General features: G+C 34.8%; 1 protein-coding gene across 2 annotated transcripts in view; it reads left to right on the forward strand.

Moving 5' to 3' along the window:
- The window catches only part of TARBP1 (TAR (HIV-1) RNA binding protein 1), a 37,932-nt gene that overhangs the window by 14,001 nt on the left and 3,635 nt on the right, over nucleotides 1–20,296 (forward strand). The window contains exons 13-27 of one of the 2 annotated variants that reach the window (XM_063329021.1): nucleotides 1,324–1,421; nucleotides 3,475–3,636; nucleotides 5,298–5,491; nucleotides 6,185–6,440; nucleotides 6,533–6,721; nucleotides 9,523–9,722; nucleotides 9,858–9,929; nucleotides 10,922–11,042; nucleotides 12,459–12,569; nucleotides 13,106–13,255; nucleotides 15,153–15,239; nucleotides 16,115–16,311; nucleotides 17,377–17,458; nucleotides 18,815–18,986; nucleotides 19,774–19,965. In XM_063329021.1, the coding sequence (XP_063185091.1) occupies nucleotides 1,324–1,421; nucleotides 3,475–3,636; nucleotides 5,298–5,491; nucleotides 6,185–6,440; nucleotides 6,533–6,721; nucleotides 9,523–9,722; nucleotides 9,858–9,929; nucleotides 10,922–11,042; nucleotides 12,459–12,569; nucleotides 13,106–13,255; nucleotides 15,153–15,239; nucleotides 16,115–16,311; nucleotides 17,377–17,458; nucleotides 18,815–18,986; nucleotides 19,774–19,965 (2,283 nt within the window). Of the gene's footprint in view, nucleotides 1–1,323; nucleotides 1,422–3,474; nucleotides 3,637–5,297; nucleotides 5,492–6,184; nucleotides 6,441–6,532; nucleotides 6,722–9,522; nucleotides 9,723–9,857; nucleotides 9,930–10,921; nucleotides 11,043–12,458; nucleotides 12,570–13,105; nucleotides 13,256–15,152; nucleotides 15,240–16,114; nucleotides 16,312–17,376; nucleotides 17,459–18,814; nucleotides 18,987–19,773; nucleotides 19,966–20,296 lie in introns of those variants that run through there. The other variant, XM_063329022.1, reaches the window with a different exon arrangement.

Consider the following 20,296-nt stretch of genomic DNA (forward strand, 5'->3'; position numbering starts at 1 on the left):
TGTCGTTAGACTTCACTATTTTAAACAGTAAGTTTTTTGGTAGTTTTTTTTATAGTGTTACAGAGACGCTGGTAGTGAATTGGATTTTATATCCAACATGTTTACCCGAAGAATTTCTGAATTTTAATAGCAGAAGATGTTTTAGTGATTTGAGATTTATGATGAAATGTGATAATAATCTGATATAGTTAAACGGTTTGTTATAAACAAATTAAGCATTAGAAATGCAGTCTAAATGGCTCTATTAAAATTTTAATAGAGAATATTGAAAGTAAGTATAGTATGGATTTGGGACTTGTTGAAATAACTCCCCTTTATATTTTTACCTTTTAAAGGCTTTCGATTTCATAGCAATTTCACTATATGAAGTGTAACTCAGGATCAACTCCAGAGAAAAACAGCAGATATAACCTCTGGGTAGCTCTCCTAAATACTGAAACAAATGACTGATATGTTTAGAACAAGATGGTCATGCAGAGTATTTTAACTCCATTTTCATAGTGATAGGTTATTTCTTTGGCTTTCAGCTTAGCCCTTACCCTTGAAACACAGATTAAAGTGTGTCTGTGGTTAAATATGTTTTACCAGTGACCTGTCTCCCCTGTGTAAAAAAAAAAAACAAAAAACACACAAAAAAAAAACCCCCAAAAAAAAACCCAACAAACTTGTCTTTTTGTTTGTGAAATGCTATGCACATGTGGTATATTTTGTAGCCTAGCCTTTTCTTAGAGACAGTATCACATTTCGTGTTACAATCTTGTGTGTTCATTTACAATGTTAAGCCAGGAAGCTACTTGACTGAAATCTTGTAAAATTATACTGAAAGCTGAATTATTTCTAAACAGCCAAAAAAATCCCACCAACAACCCAACCAAAAAAAAAAAAGTTTTCTCTTCAGTATGTGCTAGAAATAGATAACTGCATTTTTCTCACATACAATTAATTATTGCATATGGAAACTTCTGTTCTTTGTTAAAGAGTAAGTTCATTAATAAGCTGTTGTGCAGAGGGCTCGGAATAGGACAAAAATGTGCATTAAACGTTGGAAAATTATGCTTTGATCTTCTGGTTTTCTGTGGGTTTTGGTTCACTGGTTCATGATAAATTTCTGGAAAGAATGTCATCTGGTTTGGTTTTTTTCAGCTCTATGGTTTACACTGCTAAAGAGTACAGAGCTGTTTTAAGGTATTCCTAGGTATTTGAATACTTATTACTGTATAACTTTGACTCTGTAACTTAATTAAATCTGCATGATATAATAAATTTCTTAAGGAAATTGTATTCCTGTATGTTAACACACTTTTTTTTTTTCTCTTCACACAGATGGGGTATTGTTTTTTATCTGGAAATCTCTAGTGACACCTGTGGAGAGTATTCTTGAATTTGTTCTCCGGCGGCTTACTACAAATGAGTTAAGCACTGTAAGTAATTACTGTGACACATACTTTGGTGTGGTTTTGCTTGTTAATTTGATTTACCAGTGTTCCTAATTTTCTTATCAAATCTTTAAACACTGAGAAAGTCAGTTTGCATAGAAGTGCTTCTGTTAACTTTTTTGAGTGGGGACAGTAAGAATACAGCAAAAAATAGTGTCTTGACGAGTAGTGTTTAGTGTCTGTGGTCTATATTCCTTGTTTCTTCTAAAATCTGAAGAAATCATATAGTAAGAAATCATGAGTATCATATCATACTGTATCGTATCCACTAGTACAGTTGTGGGCATAGGATGTTTGGAGGCTTTTGGTACTCAGCTTGGTTAACATCTTTATTGACTACCTTCCACTGTTTGCTCTTTGCTGTGGACAGTAAGTTTGTACTCCAGAGAAACCTGTGACTTTTGAATGGACTTGGTGGTAGAGGACTCTGACTTCTTTAAAAGTGCTCTGTTGAATGTATTGAAGAATTGCACAGCTTTTTAGAGAGAGGCAGAAGGTACATTTTTTCCTTCTCTAAAGAGCTTTCAAGTCATATGGAAATAGAAAGACACAAGACATGTAAAGCAAAACATTCACATATGTTTCCAGATGGAGAAAGAGGATTTGGAATGTAATGTTGATGAGAAAAATGATGTTATTTTTGGAAGAAAACAGATTTGAGAAAGAGGGATTGGTCGGAGGCTAATTCTCAAAACTCAAAAGTGTAATGAAATGCGAAGTAGGAACTTTGAAAGTGAGGTAAAAATGTATTGGGAGTTTCAAGAGAAGGATACGGAGTAAGAGAAAATTAAAAGTTCCAAGATCTTCACAGTTCTTTTAATTGTGACCTTCAGTTGTGTCACCTTTACTTTTATATCATAAAAGGCGGAAAACCAAAATAGAGATTTAAAGATAAGACATCAGTTTAAGGATTAGTTAATTTAGTAGACTATATTTAGATAGACTATTGGGAAGAAGGGAGAAGACCAGAAAGATTGGAGAGGAAGAGGCGACTGTAATGGGGAGATGGACAAAATGTAAAGTGGCATCTTTAGAATTATTTAGTGAAGAGTGAGTTTATGAAAGAAAACCAGTTTAGGCTTCATGGAGAAAGTTATATGGACAAGTGTGCAGAAATTATATTGAACAGAAGTCTAATTTGCTTCTCGTGTTTGTGAGAGTGAAAAAAGTCTGTAATTTGGAGGGGAAGGGAAAGCATGCCTTTCTGCAAGGTTGAAAACTTGGAGAGAAGCATGGGGCTCTAGGGTGCTTTCTCAGAAACAGTATGGGAAGTACAAGTTCAAGGGGAAATGCAAAGAAAGAAAAGAAATGTCATAGTGGACAGTCCTCAAAACATGAGTGTGGTGGAAGATGAATGTGAAAAGTGGTCCCGAGTCCAAGCAAAAGTTAAGATTTGAAGTGGAGGATGGCTTCTGAAGGTAAGTAAAAATTCAAAGGTGTATTTTCTCTCAAAACTAAAGAAGGAAAAGTTCTTTCTTGCTGCGGTTCCTTGAGTGCATGGCTTTATACGGGGGTGTTTTTTATGATAGGTGGAGAAAAGTTGCAAATACAAGAGGGGAATAAAAAGCCATAAAACAAGCAAGAAACAGCCATGAGATAAAATGTAGTTGGGGAAGAAGTGCAAGGCACGCTGTTGAGTGTGAACGGGGTGCGATGCTGTGCTGTGATCTGGTAACCAGGTTGGCTTTGAACACCACTTCTGATGCTCGGGCTGGCTTCGGTATTTTTATGTGGCATTCCTTTGTGCCCAGGAACAGAAGTTTATACTTAACAATTAAAGGACCTGAAGATTTCTTTCAGAATTTCACACTGTCTCTTCTAAGGCATACTCCAGAGACCTAAAACTAAAAGAACCTGTAAGATGAAAAGATTTTGAAAAAAATAATAAAAAAATCCCAACCCCCCAAATTAAATAAAAGGTTGTTCAACTGCAGTGATTCACTGCTGTTGTTTTCCTTCTGCTATAATTGTTACTATTAGTTTTCTTTCTTTTCAAGAAAGTTTCCTGTTCTTAATGCTTCAGTTTCCTCATTTTTAGGTTGGCGATCTGGATCGTTGTGATCTATACTTAGCCTTAATTCCAGAGATAGTGAATTTGTGCTTGCAAGTCAGCAGGAAGAAAGTACCATCTATCAAGAATTTCATTTTGTCCCTGGCAAATGCGTCTATTTGTAATCTTCAGGAGAGAAATTGTGAAGAGGTAATTTAACATTATTTACAACAGTGAATATTAATATAGAATAAACCAGTAAATATTAATTATTTTATTTGTAATGCTTATATAACATTTAGATTATATATAAATAATTATATAAACAATACTATAAATGCAACTTAATGTACAAATATTTATATTATACATATATTTTATTTTCTTTATTAATATAAATATATATAATGTATGATATCATAAAAATAATTAAAAGTTTGTGTGAATATGTATGTGTGTATATATATTCCCTATGTGTGTGTATATATTCCCTAACACACATGTGTCTTTAGTTGGCAGTGTCATGTTAAAGTAAAATGTATGTCGCTAAGATTTTTGGTACTTTTGTTTTCTTATATTATGTTTTTTATATAGTCTATATAGCTAAATAGTCTATTTAGCTTTATGAAGTCTATGTAGCTAAAGTAAAACTTTAGTTGTAAAAATGAGCTATGTATACTCAAAAGCTTTTTCCTCAAATATGAACCAAACTTACCAAGGAAGTTACTGGTAAATGAAAATGCCTTTTGTATTAATGATCTGTTAAATTTCCAAGATGTAATATACGAAGACAAAGAAATTCCAGAACCCAGCATTGCTTTGGCTTTTTCATATAGTTATGTTCGTTGTCCTATAGTTGTGTGATTACACTGCTAGTATATCCAAGTTAGATGTATTTTCAAAAAGTAAAGAAACATTAATAACTTCTATAAAAAGAGGAGATTTAAATTAAGATTTGTTGGGCAATACGTTTGGTATTTTCTGGGTTGAATAATATATTGATCAAGAACAGTTAATAGCACATTAAAAAGACTGTATGTATTTCATTTGCTAGCTTTACTTTTCTAAGGAAACAGAGAGCAAGACTTAATTTCTTTTTTTCCTTTGGTTATGTGTACTTATTCCGTAGTTTCGAAGTAAACATTTTATGGTTCAAACTTAGTGTTCACTGGGGTCTCTACAAACTTCTTTTGAATTCAGTGGAATTATATTGTCGTGATGATTTCCTCAGTTGAGTACATCTTCAGTTCAAGAAAAAAAGAAAACACTGAGTAATTATAGATGAGAAAAATCTTTTCTGTGCTCTAGACGGCTGAAAGTAACTTGAAGATATTTGAACATTGAGCTTTTAATACTATTAGGGAACTGTATGCTTATTGACTTTTTTTTTTATTGAGACTTTTTATTTCATTCCTCTTTCAATATGTGCGTTTATCATACAAAATAATCACAGTAGGTATTGTGACCTTGTAGCTTCTTGGAGCAGTTAGCATTCAGCTGTCTTATTGCATTAGGTCTCTGACTACGCGGACCCGCATCTTTTTGCTAACTGCTATCTAGCAATATGTATAAATTGCTACCTGGCAAGATATAAATGTTCCATCATAGTTGAGCTAGGCGCCTGCACGTAATGAATAAGCGACTGTAACTTGTGAGTTTTATACTCTTTTCAGTGTTTGCAACTTGTGATTGACTGCAGTGACCCAGCCAAGCAAAACTATTTTAGCGTAGGGTAAAAGTAGAAGGATGCAGAGTTGCTTATGATGCCTGAGGTGATACGAGTAGGAGGATTATCGTATGTATCAGTAGGTTATTTATATCATATTAGAAATTGGTGCATGTTTGTTCACATATGATTTGGTTTTAATTAGGAGCCAAAGCTTAAAGAACAGATTAAAAAAGTAGCTAGCATGGCTTCACTTACAGCAGTTTGTGAGATAATGGATGGGAAACCTGAAGCGCACCTTGAATCTCTGCCTTTTGTGGATGCTCTGAAGAGATTTATTTCCGTTTCTCAACATAATGAAGTATTAAAGAAGCCATCTTATATTGAAGAAAAAAGTAGGTATGTCTGTGCTATAGCTTCATTAATTCTCCAGAATAATTTTGATTAGCATGGAGCAGTGATTAAGATGCTGGCTTTTCCTGTTATTTTCTTTGATAACGTTTTGCCAAGATAAAAATGAAGAATTCTGAACAAAAACTATTCATTCAGTTGCTCTTTTGTCTTAACCTTCAGGTTTTAGAACATTAAAGCAGCCATAATTGATCAGACCAAAGGTTCTTTTGCTCGGTCCTCTAGTGCTATGAATCCAGAGCTAGCTTTGGACGTTGCTTATCCTTGTGCCAGCTTAAATATGTATGCACTGCACAAAGTCGTAGTGTGTATGCAAGCCATTTTAAATGGAAATTATTTACTGTTGGGGAAGGGAAGCCCAGAGCAAGCCTGTGGGACAAAACCCAAATACCTGGTTAATAAAAAAAGACTGACAGCATATAGTGATGTTTCCAGTGGATACTCTCCCAGATGTTTATGACCAATGAGACTGCCTGAGCCCAGACCTGATTTTTCTGTGTTTAAAAAATTTTTTTGTAGATTTCTTTTCCATGGTCTTGTCCAGTCTCCCTTGAGCCTGTGTAAATTTCAGCATCTAGAAGTAGTATAATGAGTTTGTATAGTTAAGCTGTTCCTGATGGAGCAGAAATGTGCCGAATAAACTAATACAATATACATTTAAGAATAATATTCTCCTTACAGCGTATCTGAAGAAGCAACATCTCAAGGATGGGGGAGAATTGTTGCACGCTATGTTCGTGACCAGTGGATTTGCCTTCGTTTTATTTTAAATTCGTTTCCGACACTGGCTCAAGAGTATGAAGAAACTTCAGAAATGTCATTATCTACAGTTGAAAGGTCAAGAAAAATTCTAGAGTCTGCATTAGAAGCCCTAACTATTCTTCCTTCAGACCAAGTTTCACCTGTGTTTGACTGCATGAAACTCCTTGTTCCCAAGGTAAAAGATCAAACAACACAATGGCATGATACTAATAGTTTTCGGGGTGTTTTTTGTCAAATATAACACTTCTTTCCTCTCTTCGTTTTCAGCTTCTGGACTCAGCGGAGTCTCTCTGCATAGAAGCATTTGATTTGGCTTGGAAAATTATTTCCTCTTTGAGCAACACGCAGCTAATATTTTGGTCCAATCTAAAAGCTTTTGTTCAGTTCATCTTTGATGCTGAGGTTCTAGCTGTTGCCGCAAGTGGAAAGGGTCAAGCATATGCCAAAATAAAAGAGGTCAGTTTAAGAATTCTTTTTTGGGAAGTGAACATATATTTTATCTGGATCTAAAACTGTATTTTACTTTGTATTTTCCCTTGAGCTGTTGTTGTGAATTTTTAATTTCCAAAAAGGTACTAGTTTGAGGGTGTTAAGACAAAAGATCTGAGAATCAGATTGATGATAAACAAATATATCGTTCTTGTAACACAGAAAATGCAAGGTACTATTTCTTTCATTTTTCAGACTGTTCAGTATCTTCCGCATTCAGCAGAACATGCTTTTTGGTCTTTAATTTATTTTCACATTATCCACTTCCTCTTGAATATTTTGGTCAGGATTTGCTGCCCAAACTGTCACAAACTATTAACCTTCTGGAAAAATTATGCCTTTTTCTAATAGTTTAGTCTTTATGAAAATACTTTCTGAAATGAAAAGTTAGAACCTTTCAAAGCTTTAATAGTTGCTATTGAATAAGCCAGCTGCTTCTTCAAAGGTGGTTTGTTTTTTTTCTCTGAGGTATAGAAAACATAAATCATAGTCACCTTAGAGTTCAATTTAATACTGCGTGGTAGAACAGTCTCCGTAGGTAAGCAGAAAAAGGCCCAGACATTCCAAAATGATTTTTTAAATAAAATACAGAAAAATGGACACTTCCTAGCAATTTAAAATTGCTGTGATATCTCCATATTAGCCTTAAGTTTCTTAAATGTAGTCCCATTTATTTTGTATTTATTCTTTTGAAAATTTTCTTCAAATGAATTACTGTCATCTGTTTTAAACAGTAGATAACACTTCGCATTTGTAGTCTTAATGTGGACCCTAGCCAAAATAAGATAGGTATGCAAAGGTGGTAAAATATCTCTTCAGTTCTAGGTATATCTGTTAGCTTTTTCTTTTAACAAACATCTGTAATGGATAATTGTACGCTCAGTGTTGTAGTAACTGATGAGCTGTATTTGTTTTTTTATTTTTCTTTGATCTTAAAATTTGTTTAAATTCTTAAAATTAACTGTCTTAACTTCAGCGTTAGTATTTCAAGCATTATATAAGGTGTATTTTGCCAATGTTGAGAGTCTTGAGTCTATGTGACAGCTATGCTGTTGTCTGCAGTGGGACATACCATGACAGCAGGCATCAAGGAGGTAATGAAGGTCTCCTATACTCAACAAAGGGCATCTGGTCGAGCCACCTTCGGCCCCTTCATAAGAACATGAAGATAAAGTTCACAAGCAAGTGTCTACTTAGGTATATTCTTATCCCACTCCTTGGCAGTCTCTGTTGCCATTGACCCCTTGTGGAATGGCTATATAGTTTTAGCTAAAGAGAAAGAACAAATAGAACTGCCTAATACTGATATGTCACAGAAGCATCATTTTAATTTTGTCCACCACAGTGCACTCTGTCTTTTTAATAATAGTTAGAAGGGGTGTAACAAAGGGGTATTCTTCAACCAAAAAAGGGAATATTGCTATGGTAAAATCCAGAAAGGCTTCCACAGAGATGCCCAGAGCACAGTGTTCTTAAGCTTCATTTCTTCTGCTGCTTTTTTTCCTTTTTCTTTGTGACTTAGTCAAATGTTAGTTGTGCTAGAACTTAAATTTCTTAAATTTATTTTGTGTGTGCCGGACTTCTACTATATTAATGAAGCAATTGAAAAACATTCCAGGATTTGTAGTAAATGTCATGCTGCTTCTCCTCAGGTGAAAAACAATAGTTCAATTTTGGAATTATTGGGAAAGCTACATTGCCTGTCTTGGCACTAAAAGAAAAATTTGAATTCTTTATGAAAAGACCAGAAGTTTCTAGGGTGGTTGTTTTTGGTTGGTTTGGGTGTTTTTCCAAAAAGTTTCTTCAGAGTGCATCCCAGTATGTCATTTAAGGCTCTTCATGAGCTTCTTGGTGCTTTAATCCTTAGCAATTCAGAAGAACTTTTTCTGTAAAAACAGAGTTACTGTCAAAGAATTTTTAATGCTATCAAAAGTATAACTTTGGAGCAGGGAAGAGAAGAAGCTTTGTCTTGTAAGAGCTGTCACACTACCTGGAAAACCGTTCTCATGGACAGCTCAGGTTGATGTTGTCTAAAAAGGAATTTATAAATAATGCACCTGTTCATTCCGAATCTCCCCATCTTCTCCCAAATGCTTGCAAATTTTTAGAAAAAAATTTTACTCTGTAACAGAAGTTTACTGTTGCACTTAGCCTAATGAAGGGAGTAGGAAAGGAAAATTTTGGCGGCATTTTTCTTGTTTTGTTTTACTATTTTCTTTTTGAAGTTCTAGATAACTTTCATATATCTTAAACATGCCCTCCTCAAAAAAAAAAAAGGAAATGGTACAAAGACGTTTTTCCACTTTAACTCAAATATGAACTCACAACCTTCAACATGAATGTATCTTTATTAAAGAAGAAAATTAGTGAATTGGCTACCTATGGAAGAAATCTTGTTTATTGTTTAATTTTTTTTTTTACATTGGTAAGGATTGATTAAAAACACCAGGTTTGTACTCCCTGAAGTAAGCCCAGGTTAATTTGTTCCAGTTATTGGGAGATTCATGTAAAGTATCTGGTATTATATCTGTTTAAGCAAAGACTAGGTCTGTCTTTTGTTAACATAACCACATGCTGGGCCAATTGTTATCCATTCACCTGCCCATAGAATCAGGGAATTGTAAGTAGTTTGAAGACAGCATTAACCTGAGCGGATCTGGGATGCAGAAGTAAATCAGACCTGCTAAAATAGATATCACTGCAATATTATTCTAAGAATTCTAGCACTTCTGAAAACTAGATTTTGAATCTTTTCTTCTTCTTTTCAGATAATTTTCAAGCTCATAGATATGTCCGCTACAAAGACTGGAGTCTTCAATGTAGTCCTCAGTCATTGCTGTCGATCTTGGATATTGCCCACTCTTAAAGAGAGACGTGCCTTGACAAATGCTTTCTTAAATGCTGGAAATTATTGTGAACTTATTACTGAGGCTTGTGTCTTTGGAACTGTATTTAGGAGAGATCAAAGGTATTAAAAAAAAAAAAAATTCTTCATGATTATATTTGTTTGCACTTTTTCTTTTAAACTTCGAGATAATTATTGAAATAGTTTCGGTATGCTATTCTGCTAATCTTGTTGCTTTGTGATTTTTCATCTGTGAAGACTTACTCAGGATGTGAATGCCTTCATAGAAAATCTTGGAGAAAAATGTGCAGCAAATGTTGTTACAAAAAGGTAATGATTTTCATAGAATCATAGAATTTCCTAGGTTGGAAGGAACCTTTCAGATCATGGAGTGCAGCCATCAACCTAACTCTGACAAAAACCATCACTAAACCATATCTCTAAGCATTATGTCTACCCATCTTTTAAATACCTCCAGGGATGGTGCCTCAGCCACTTCCCTGGGCAGCCTGTTCCAATGCTTAGTAACCCTTTCAGTGTAAAAATTTTTCCTAATATCCAATCTAAACCTCCCCTGGTGCAACTTGAGGCCATTTCCTCTTGTCCTGTTGCCTGTTACCTGGGAGAAGAGACCAACACCCACCTCTCTGCAATCTCCTTTCAGGTAGTTGTAGAGATGAATTATTTAAGAGTTTTCTTGTAGCTTCACTCCCACCTTTACACGGTGGAAGAAAGTCAGGCAGTCTAGCATAGGGATTTGGAAAGCGGTAGTAGTTGCTAAAACCTGAGTTTCTAAGAATTATTACCACTTCTAGTTCAATACTCGTGGATTTTCTCCCAAGAGCTTCTTGGTTTCCAAATGTCTGGTTATTATAGTCTGTAGCTGTGGGATGTTTTGTTAGCTATGATGTTAATAATTCTACTCTTGGCATTAATTATTGCAGATGTCCCTGAGTAACTAATAGGAATCAAGTGGTGTTTTCACTAAAACTGTAAGCATAAATTAGTTGTTTTAAGATCACAGTTTACAAAAACTTTTTATGATAAGCTGTTTCTGTTGAAAATTATTTTAAACACTTAGATGCTGTTAAAGACCTGTAGATAGAAACAGGGGCAGGTTATCTGGAATTCAGTAGGTTTTTCATCAGCAATGATGAACAGACCTTAAAATTACGGTTCTGTATATTTGCATATTGTCTCACTACAGACAACTTGGTGGCTATATGTTCAAGATGATGTTTGGTGCTTTTTTATAATTTAGGAATTATCTTTATGTCTGAAGAAGTAGAGTTTGATTAATTTTTTTAATTAATATTTTACAGTACAAATCGAGATGATCACTACGTTCGTGTTTGTGCTATTAAATTTCTGTGCTTGTTGGATGGATCGAATACCTTGCATAAGACGTTTATGGAAGACATTTTCATCAAACTACTTGATAAAGTAAACTTCATTTATCTTGGTATATAAATGTAATGTTAATACAATTATTAAAATCCAAAGTATTTACAGTTGACAGGATGTATTTACAGTTGCTTGTATAGCCTGTAGATTTGCCCAGTAATACACTTAATACACTTTTTTTTTTTCATAGGAGACAGGAGTTAATGCATCCAAACTGAAATAGTAAAAAATGTCTTTCGGGTCTATTTATCTCTTTTTAGTGGATTTTCTAACTTCACGGAACATTATCCAAATTCTAACCGTTGTTCCATTAAGAATCTTCTTGCTGCATTTTGAAGCACTGCATTTCACTTTAACAATTGCAGACTACCTTTTGAATTGAGAGGCTGATGTCTCTTTGGAAGACCTAAATAAATAGGATTAATGGAAAAGGTTGGGGTCTGGTTTTCATTTATTTCATAGCTGTTTATGCATTGGTGCTAGTGTAAAGTCAGTGGTAAGTTACTACAGCTGCTATTCTGATGTCACCCGTGCATTCTGGTACTTTAGAATTCTGCTTTTGTCTGAAGAAGAACAAGAAATGGTTGTTCCTTTATTAATTTCCTCCTGACAATTAATTACTGGAGAAAAATGAGTAATATTTGTGTTGTAAGATGGATCAAGTGGGAAAAGTGAGCTTTACATTTATTTCCTTCCTTGCTTAAATATGAAGCTTTAACATGTAATGATAAAGTGTATTTATATTTCAATATTAATATGGGACTTCAATCACCAAATTATTTTTAGAAAGTTAAGGAAAGAGTTTTGGGTGTCAAGTATTTTGAAAGACAAAACAGAGTACATAGGGATAGAATCTAAGCTATATGAAAACATGTATTTCAAATCTTTTTAAATCTGCATTTGTCTCATGTATTTTCTTTCATGTAAAACATCCTATTGCAGAATACCAATTTCTGTCTCAAAACTAGAGCTGTAGTTACAAGCTGATCTAATTGATATCATGACTAAACCCATTTTTTAAATGTAGACACTAAAATAGAAATGTTTTCATTTATATGCTCTTCACTTCGGATCTTTAGTTCTTATATAACTAAATGACGGCTTGAGTCTTCGTGTACCATTTTATGTACTACTATTTAATTGTTCATATACAGTAGGTGCTGTAAATTCTTCAGCTTTCTGCTGTTTGAAGAGTCTTTAATACCTAATGGTTTTGTGCTGTTAACTAAAAATACTAAGTGGAATTGTATATTTTTTCAACTTTCTGAACTTCTCACAGACAAGCTTCAAAATTTAATTCTAAATAAATGAAATTAATATATTTTTTCCTAATTTTATATTTAATGCTGATATTAGCTGTGCTGTAGATGCTGCTTTCTCAGTACAGTAAAGTATATTTCCATGTATTCGATTTTAAAGGAAGAATACGTAATAAACCTTTTAATTTGCTTTTAGGATGAACTGGTATCCAGATCAAGAACACGCTATTATGCAAACTCTTTACAGCATAGAATTAAAAACCGGGTATGGCAGACTCTCTTAGTTCTTCTTCCGAAGCTTGACCAGGTATTGCTCTTCACTATGAATTCTTAAATACCTACTTGGAAGAATAACTTGGTGTTATGCAAACTGTGTATGTTAAATTACAGCAGACTATAAGAGGCATGTTATCTCTGTGGCAGATACGAAAGTGTAGTTTTGTTCTTTCAGTCTGAAGTCATGGATTTATGATGCATTTCTAGAGGTCACTGAAAACTGATTCTTGAATCTGTGAATTATAGAAGATCTGTTTTTTCTGTTAAAGCTAGTTAAAACTCTGTACTGACTTATCTGATTTAAAGCTTTTCATTTCATAAAAACATTGCTAGTTTATGAACACTTAGAAAATTGAGACATTTTAGTTTTGTGTAATGCTGCTTCATAATAAAATACTTGAAAAGTATAATTCAGAAATTAGATGGTTCTAAAATGTTTTCATGTGAGTATTAAAAATATTTCTAGCATTATCATAAAGCTGAGAATGTTCTTTTATTTAGAATTTATTTCTTCATGGAAATAACCCTAACAATACGCGAAACGAATATCTGATTTTGTTTTCTCAGAATTTTTTGCGTGGAATCCTCGACAAAGTTTTCCAGGCTGGATTTAGTAACAATCAGGCATCTGTGAAATACTTCATAGAATGGATTGTTATCTTGAGTCTACATAAATACCCCCAATTCCTTAATAAATTCTGGGATTGCTTTTGCTATGTAAGTAAGAACTTTGGCATTCGCTTGCAGGGTGATTTGTACAAAGAGGGTACAGTTTGTCTTCCCATATGTTATTTTCTATGTATTCCTGTTTTCTTTTAGAAGCAGTGGGTTGTTGAGCAGATTAAATTAACGTGGAAGTGGGTGTGGACTATTGTCTGAGACATTTAGAAATTTGTGATATAGAAGCTGCTGAAGACAAGTGAATTCTTCCAGAGGAGACATTGCCTTTTATAATGTGCTACTCTGGGCAGAGTAGAGCTGGCACAGTGAGCCACAGTACTCTTTGCAGTCGCCAATGTAAGAGCTGTCAGGAACACACGGACGCTCCAGATTCTGAGTTTGGGAAGATACCGCGAAGTCACTTGCGGTTTCCACACCCAGCTTTTGTCTTCTGTGTCTCATTTGTCAGTGGGAACATGACTTGCGTAACACACATTCAATTTGCAGTTTTTAATAAGAACTTCTCTCACAGTGGTAATGTGGGTCCAAAACTGGAGGCAGGGTCTGAGTTGTGGTACCCACAAGTTGTGAAAGGGTTGACTGAGGAGAACTGACTTACTAGCATTTCCTTTTCATGTTTTGGGTGGTTCTTTAAGTAATTACCTGTAAGAGTTGACCTGTAGAAGTAGTAAAATAGTAATTCTCTGTATCGATATCCTTGAATTTGTTAACTATGTACACTTGGGCTCAGAGAAAACATATGTACTTGCTTGTCCTACAATGTATAGGAGTGTATAGATGTGACTTGGAGTGGTGCCTCTGCTCAAGCTCACTGCTCATAGTAGTTAAATGCAGATGTCGTCTTGCTTATCAAATAGCCTAGTTGCTACTGTAGTTTTTTTGAAAGACAAACAGTAGGACAAGAAATAAATAAAAAATTTGGAAAACTATATATATTCATTTTTTCCCCAAACCAGGCAGGTTTTTTAGTACTCCTCTGAGACAGCTTTGCTCGCTAGTGATGCGTGCTGTGATTTTGTTGTTTGGTTTTTTTTAATTTTTAAATTTTTTTTGCACCGGGGAAGAAATTCCTCTTTCAGTTTACAATTTATACTTTTTTTAAGTGCATAAAGATGGCTTGTCACGCCTGTCTGCACTGATGAAAAGTGCTGTAAGGGATGTAACGTTTTCCTATTTCAGAGTTCCTTCCAAGAGCTCAGGCAGTTGGAATTGCTGTCATTTTAGTAGATGATAATCTGTTGGATCAAAGCGATCTCATGCTGGTAGCAAATGTACCGAATCACAGAGGGCCCATTCAGACAAACAGAGCAAGCAGAAAACATGTGGATTTATGAAAAAGGAATACAGAGTGTATTTTCAGAGGCTATCCTAGAAGACAGTGACTCTGAAAAGGATTTTCAGAATCATACTGAAAAATAAGCTGAACTTGAGCGCTCAGTGCAGTGCTGTGGCAAAATGGATGAATAAGAACTATATGTGTAAACAGAAGTGGTGAATAGAAGTGTGGAAACTCATTTCTTCCAGTAGAGGACGTGGCTGAGGCTGATGGTAGGCTATTCATTCTGTGTCCAGTACCCACACTTGTGATGACATGGAAAAGTGTGAGCACTGAAAAAAATCCCCAAGGTTTTTATTGGGTTTAGAGTTTTTGGGGGCGGAGGGGCCATACAGTGAATTTGGGTTGAATTTTATCTCATTACAGTGCTGTATACTTCATTCTGATTGATGTGTTAGTAAAAAGCAAATAACATGTTAGGAAAAACGAAATCTTAATAGTATGAACTTTGTATTTTAGTAAATTTTGCTGTGGAAACACATAGTTTTTTTTAATAGTGTCGATGTTCTTGCATCTGCACCACATGCTGTGGTAACTTACAGGGTATAAAAACATTTTACATCTGCATATTTCTTGCTACATTCTCTTTTGCTTTAGGATGAAGAGAAGCTTAAAACGAGCATCTGCACGTTTTTATCAGTGTTATCACACTTTGACATCGTTCTTCAAAATACCTCAGAGAAGGTAAGTTTGATTAAGTGTTCATTCTTTAATCAGTTGCAGTGTATATGGATTTCTGGAGTAAAAACCATTTTTGCAGTCTATTTTCAAAACCTTTTTAATACCTGCTTTCTACTAAGGTACTCTTTGATATGGAAAACACTAACTCTTCCTGTCACCTCTGTTACATATTGGACTTATGAAAATTAGCTAAGTGGCAGATGTTCCGAATACATAGGGCCTGATTACCTGTGAGTTTTACTCCAGTTTTAACTAAACATGTGGATGCACCTGGGTTTGATATTCTTGCTGCTCTTGTTTCATCTGCATGAAATTGGGCAGAGAGAACCTGGAAAAAGGTGATCTTTCTATATAACAGCAGCACTCAGATATGGAGTTCTTTGGCAATAGATAGTCCATATTACATTTAGAATTATTATTTGGAATTCTCAATTTTTTTATTGAACTTTAAAGTAGAGAATGAAATACGATCAGATGTTACATTGGGTCAACTACTTCACATCTGTAGCAATCCAGGCATTTCTTTTACTTTTTTTTACTGTTTGCATACATTTGCAACATCAGCTTTCTAAGTGCTAGAAAATCAGAAGTTGATAGAGGTTTCCTTGTATGCAGAAACATAGTTTTTAAAGCAAATTGATAAAATTGCGAAACACAAGTGGAGACAGAGGTCGGTACCCTAGTGAGAAGGCAGAAAGGAAATTGAGACCATGTTCTGAAGCCTGTATTTGCACATATATGTACTGGTAAAGCTTTGGACTTTCTGAAAGACTGTTTTTTGAGGAAGCCACTATTTCTTGAGCTGCTCTTGCTTTTCTAATTCTAAATGGTACGTTAAGACTTAAAGAAGTTTCTTTCATTTATGTTTTTGTTTTTAGAAGCCAGCTTTGAAGAAAGCCCTGATAGTTGTTCTACAGTGGTGTTTCAACCATAATTTCAGTGTTCGACTTTATGCATTAGTGGCCCTTAAAAAAATCTGGGGTATGTGCAAAATGTTGCATGTGGAAGAATTTGAAGCTCTGACACCAGTTATTGAATCTAGTCTTCAACAAGTGGAAAACATGCATGGCACAGGGTTAGTGACATTTTTCTGACTTACAGCTTAATATTATTCTTCAGATCCATTTGCAGCAAGTCTAATTTTCTGAAATAGCACATGATAATTTTTCTGGGTTTTTAGTGGGGGGTGTCTTTAAAAAGAAACCAAGACTTAAAAATTGAAACCTAATTATCAGCAAAGAAAATAAAGTGATAATTCAGTGTAGCATTAAAGTCTGAAAGCCCCACAGGAAAAACTCAAGGCCTATTTGAACAGTGCTCATAGTTCAGGGGTGGGGTAAGAAAAGAGTGCCAGGAGTGCTTAATTTTCTTACCTGATGGGTTTTGAAGCAATACGAATCATTCTTCTGAACTTCTTGGTACCAGTAAATTCTCAAATATAAAATGTGAAATGTTTTCAGTGTTAATATTTGAAAAAACTTTTGTGGGAGAAAAATGGCTAGACACATTAATTTTGGGTGATGATTAGATGAGCTTTACAGAAATGCTTTTCTGCTTACTGATTTGGAAGTACAACAGTTCAGTTAAATTTTGTACTATCTATGTGTTTGTATCTTTTTTTTTTTTTTTCTTTTAGCCCTGTTCTTAGGAGTTATTTAAAATTATTTAGAATTTCTGACAGTGTTGTCAGCCAGCATAAGCTTGGGACTGCTGCTTTTCTCCTCCGCCCCTGGGTGAAAGTCACTGTTAAATCACCCATGTCAAGACATGGGATGGAAAAAAGCAGCAGAGGAGTTGTCTGCCCTTTTTTTTTTTTCTTTGTGACAGCTTAAAATTGTCACTGAACAGTAGGCTAGTATTCAGTTTCCTTCAGAGGCCTGTATGGGATCCCCCTTTCTTGTGAACCTTGCTTCTTTCGATAATAGAATTTGGAGACATGGTATGTCTCCAAACATAAATAAACTTATTTCCTGAGCACTGCTCTTCCTGTTTTTTAAAATGGGTTCTTACTTAATTGTTAAAGTATTAAAGTATATAGTAAATACAGTCAGGTTGCCTTATTCAAATTCGACGATCAAAAAAAGAAAAATCCAGTATGTTGCCTTTTTTGTGCATCTTGCATTACTTTCTGCAATTGCAGGAATGCTAGAAGGAACTGGCAGCGAATCCAAGATCATTTCTTCTTTGCGACGTTTCATCCTGTTGAGGATTACAGTTTAGAGGCAAGTGTGAGACTATTGCTGATCATGGTGTTTTTGTAGTTTTACAACTAGATTTTTATCTTTCTTTGTATGTCCTAATGCAGGATGAATAATGATCAACTATTATTCATTGAAAAGTCTGAAAAATTACTTCACCTAAATTGTGATGGATTTTAGACTAAGACTGCAGCTTAATTCTCTAATTAATACTGTGTTAAAAAACCTAGGTCAATTAGGAAGATGTATATGTGATGAATGTGCTCATTTGTGGAGGAGTTAATCAGGTTTTATATTTGTGGCTGGAAAAGTTACTTAATAACTGAAGAGCATCTACTTAATCGCATGTAGTTTGTTAGGATTATTGAAATATCTCCTGTTCTTAGAAGTGACTTGAGGTTACTTAACTAAATTGTTGTTTAATATGAAAGGGGTACAGAAGATCTTTTTCAGCTGTCCTTTTTGCCATAGCTTAAATAACTGAGAGATGAATAAACACTGAGGGAAAGCAAGCAAAAATAAGGGTGCAGATAAAAATAAGAGATAGAGGAGCTAAGCTGAAAATAGACAATAAACATCAATGTGAAAAGGGATGCATGTGTTCTGGCACAAACAGTGCCATCTTTCAGAGGAGGAAGTATGTTTCTTTTTTTAACTGATGTTCTGTGAGATATTTTTGTGCACACTTAAACATGCTAGATATGACTTAGCAAAATTCAGAAGCAAAAATCCTGAACAAGGGGGTGGGGGGGAAAGCAATGCTAATACTTTTAAAGTATTCAGGGTGCGTTTTCACCTTCATCTTGAGGGTGCATTGGGATAAACAAAATATCTGGGGTTTAAACTCTTCATCTTATTCAGCCTTTCCCTTGGGGTGGGTGTTTGTTCCTCCTTGATAGATTGTGGTTAGCTGTATTGGTACTGCTGAGTTGGATTTTGCCACTAGATTTTAATGCTTTTGACTACATTCCTTTTGACATCAAATCAATTTGCATCCATTACTAGAAATTCATAAGGGCATCTGAAAACTCTTCAGTGTTACACATAAAACACTTTCATAAGGCCTCTGTGCTGAGAAGCATAGCAATAATTCTTTGGTATTCTAGAATTTCAGAACAGTCATCAATGCAGATCCTTAAAAAAGGTCTAGTCAGAGAGAAAAGAGACTAGATTTATGAAAGTCTGGGATAGCACTATACATAGAAGGATGAATATTGAGAGATATATTAGTAACTTATGTCAAGTGCCAAGAAAAAAAAGTATTAAAATCATACAATACAAGATAAAATATGTGTCTGATAAAATTACCAGAGGTTAATTTATTATCTGTTTTGCTTGCTTTAGTAGTGCTCTGCTAATAACAACTGTGTTACATTGCAGACAATATTTTACACTCTTCCCCGCCTTTCGGAACTTGCTGAAGATGAATGGATCTCAGTTGCTAAATTTGACAGATTTACTGATGTTCATTTGCCACCAACATTTCAGTGGTATCGTTCTCGAACAGAACTTCATGATCTGAAACCAAGTGACTGGTCTCAGCAAGACATGGGTAAAATACAGCTAATCTATATTAAATATAATTATTTGTATATAGTAGCTGTATATATCTGTCATAGTTTAACCCCAGCTGGCAAGAACCACGCAGCTGTTCACTCAATCCCCCCCCAACTAGGGGAGGGAGAAGAGGGAGAAAAAGGAAAAAAAAAAAAAAAACACAAACTCTTATGGGTTGAGAGGTTGATATAAATACAGTTTAATAGGACAGTAACAGAAGAGGAAATAATAATAATAATAATGGTAAAAGAATATACAAAATAAGTGACGCAGTGCAGTTGCTCACCACATGATGATCAGTTGCCCAGCCCATCCTGAGCAGTGATGGCAGATTCCCACACCCTGGGCAACCCCGATTTATATACTGAGCATGATGTGTATAGTATGAATATTCCTTTGGCCAGCTCGTCCTGTCTGTGCTCCCTCTCAGCTTCTATAGGAAGCTGAAAAAGCCCTTGTTTTAATATAAGCATTACTTAGCAACAACTAAACCAATATGTGCAATGGACATTCTTCTGATACTAAATCCAAAACACAGCAGCTACTAGGAAGAAAATTAACTTCTGAAACTTCTTTCAGCTGAAATCAGGACATCTGTGTTCAGTCTGACCTCGTATGTTATCCTGCTGAAGTACACGTGTATCTATGTGAGCAGAGTATGTGCCATGGAATAATAGTAGATGACTAATGGTGTCTACAGTATTACCACTTTGATAATCTTTACTCAAGGAGCAGTTTCACTACCACTTGCATAGCCGTATCACTAATACTTGTTTTTATAGGTTCAAATTCAGTTGAAACAGATAGCCAGACAGAATGGACGGATGTTCAGAAAAAGATAATACCCTGGAAGAACAGTACTCCTAGTTCAGACCTAGAAATGGTATTTCAGGATCGTGCTGCTAAACTCGGTAAATCAAACAGCAGACTGATTGTGGTGGCTTCGCTTATCGATAAACCTACCAATTTAGGAGGTAAGGTTGATTGCATATTTTTAAACTTTTATTTTATAATGTAGAGCCCACTTGGATAGTAAGAATGAATTTCATCTTATGTTGATAATTAGAAAATTATTTAAGTACTGCTCAGAGAAATAGATCGTTATCCTGGAAAAAGCCGGTAACCAAAAGAAACACTACCTGCTTCAGAAGAAGGCATCTTCTAGAGTTATATTTTAAGAAAAATAAAAAAGTACTTGCACATAGCATGGATTAATTAAATAGAACTTTGCTGTAAATTGTGCTCCGTTTCTTACTGGTTTTTATATTCTTTGTTACAGCTGGGTTTTTCAACTGTGTATGCAGT

This window comes from Chroicocephalus ridibundus, chromosome 3, assembly GCF_963924245.1.
Source record: "Chroicocephalus ridibundus chromosome 3, bChrRid1.1, whole genome shotgun sequence".
Lineage (NCBI taxonomy): Eukaryota > Metazoa > Chordata > Aves > Charadriiformes > Laridae > Chroicocephalus > Chroicocephalus ridibundus.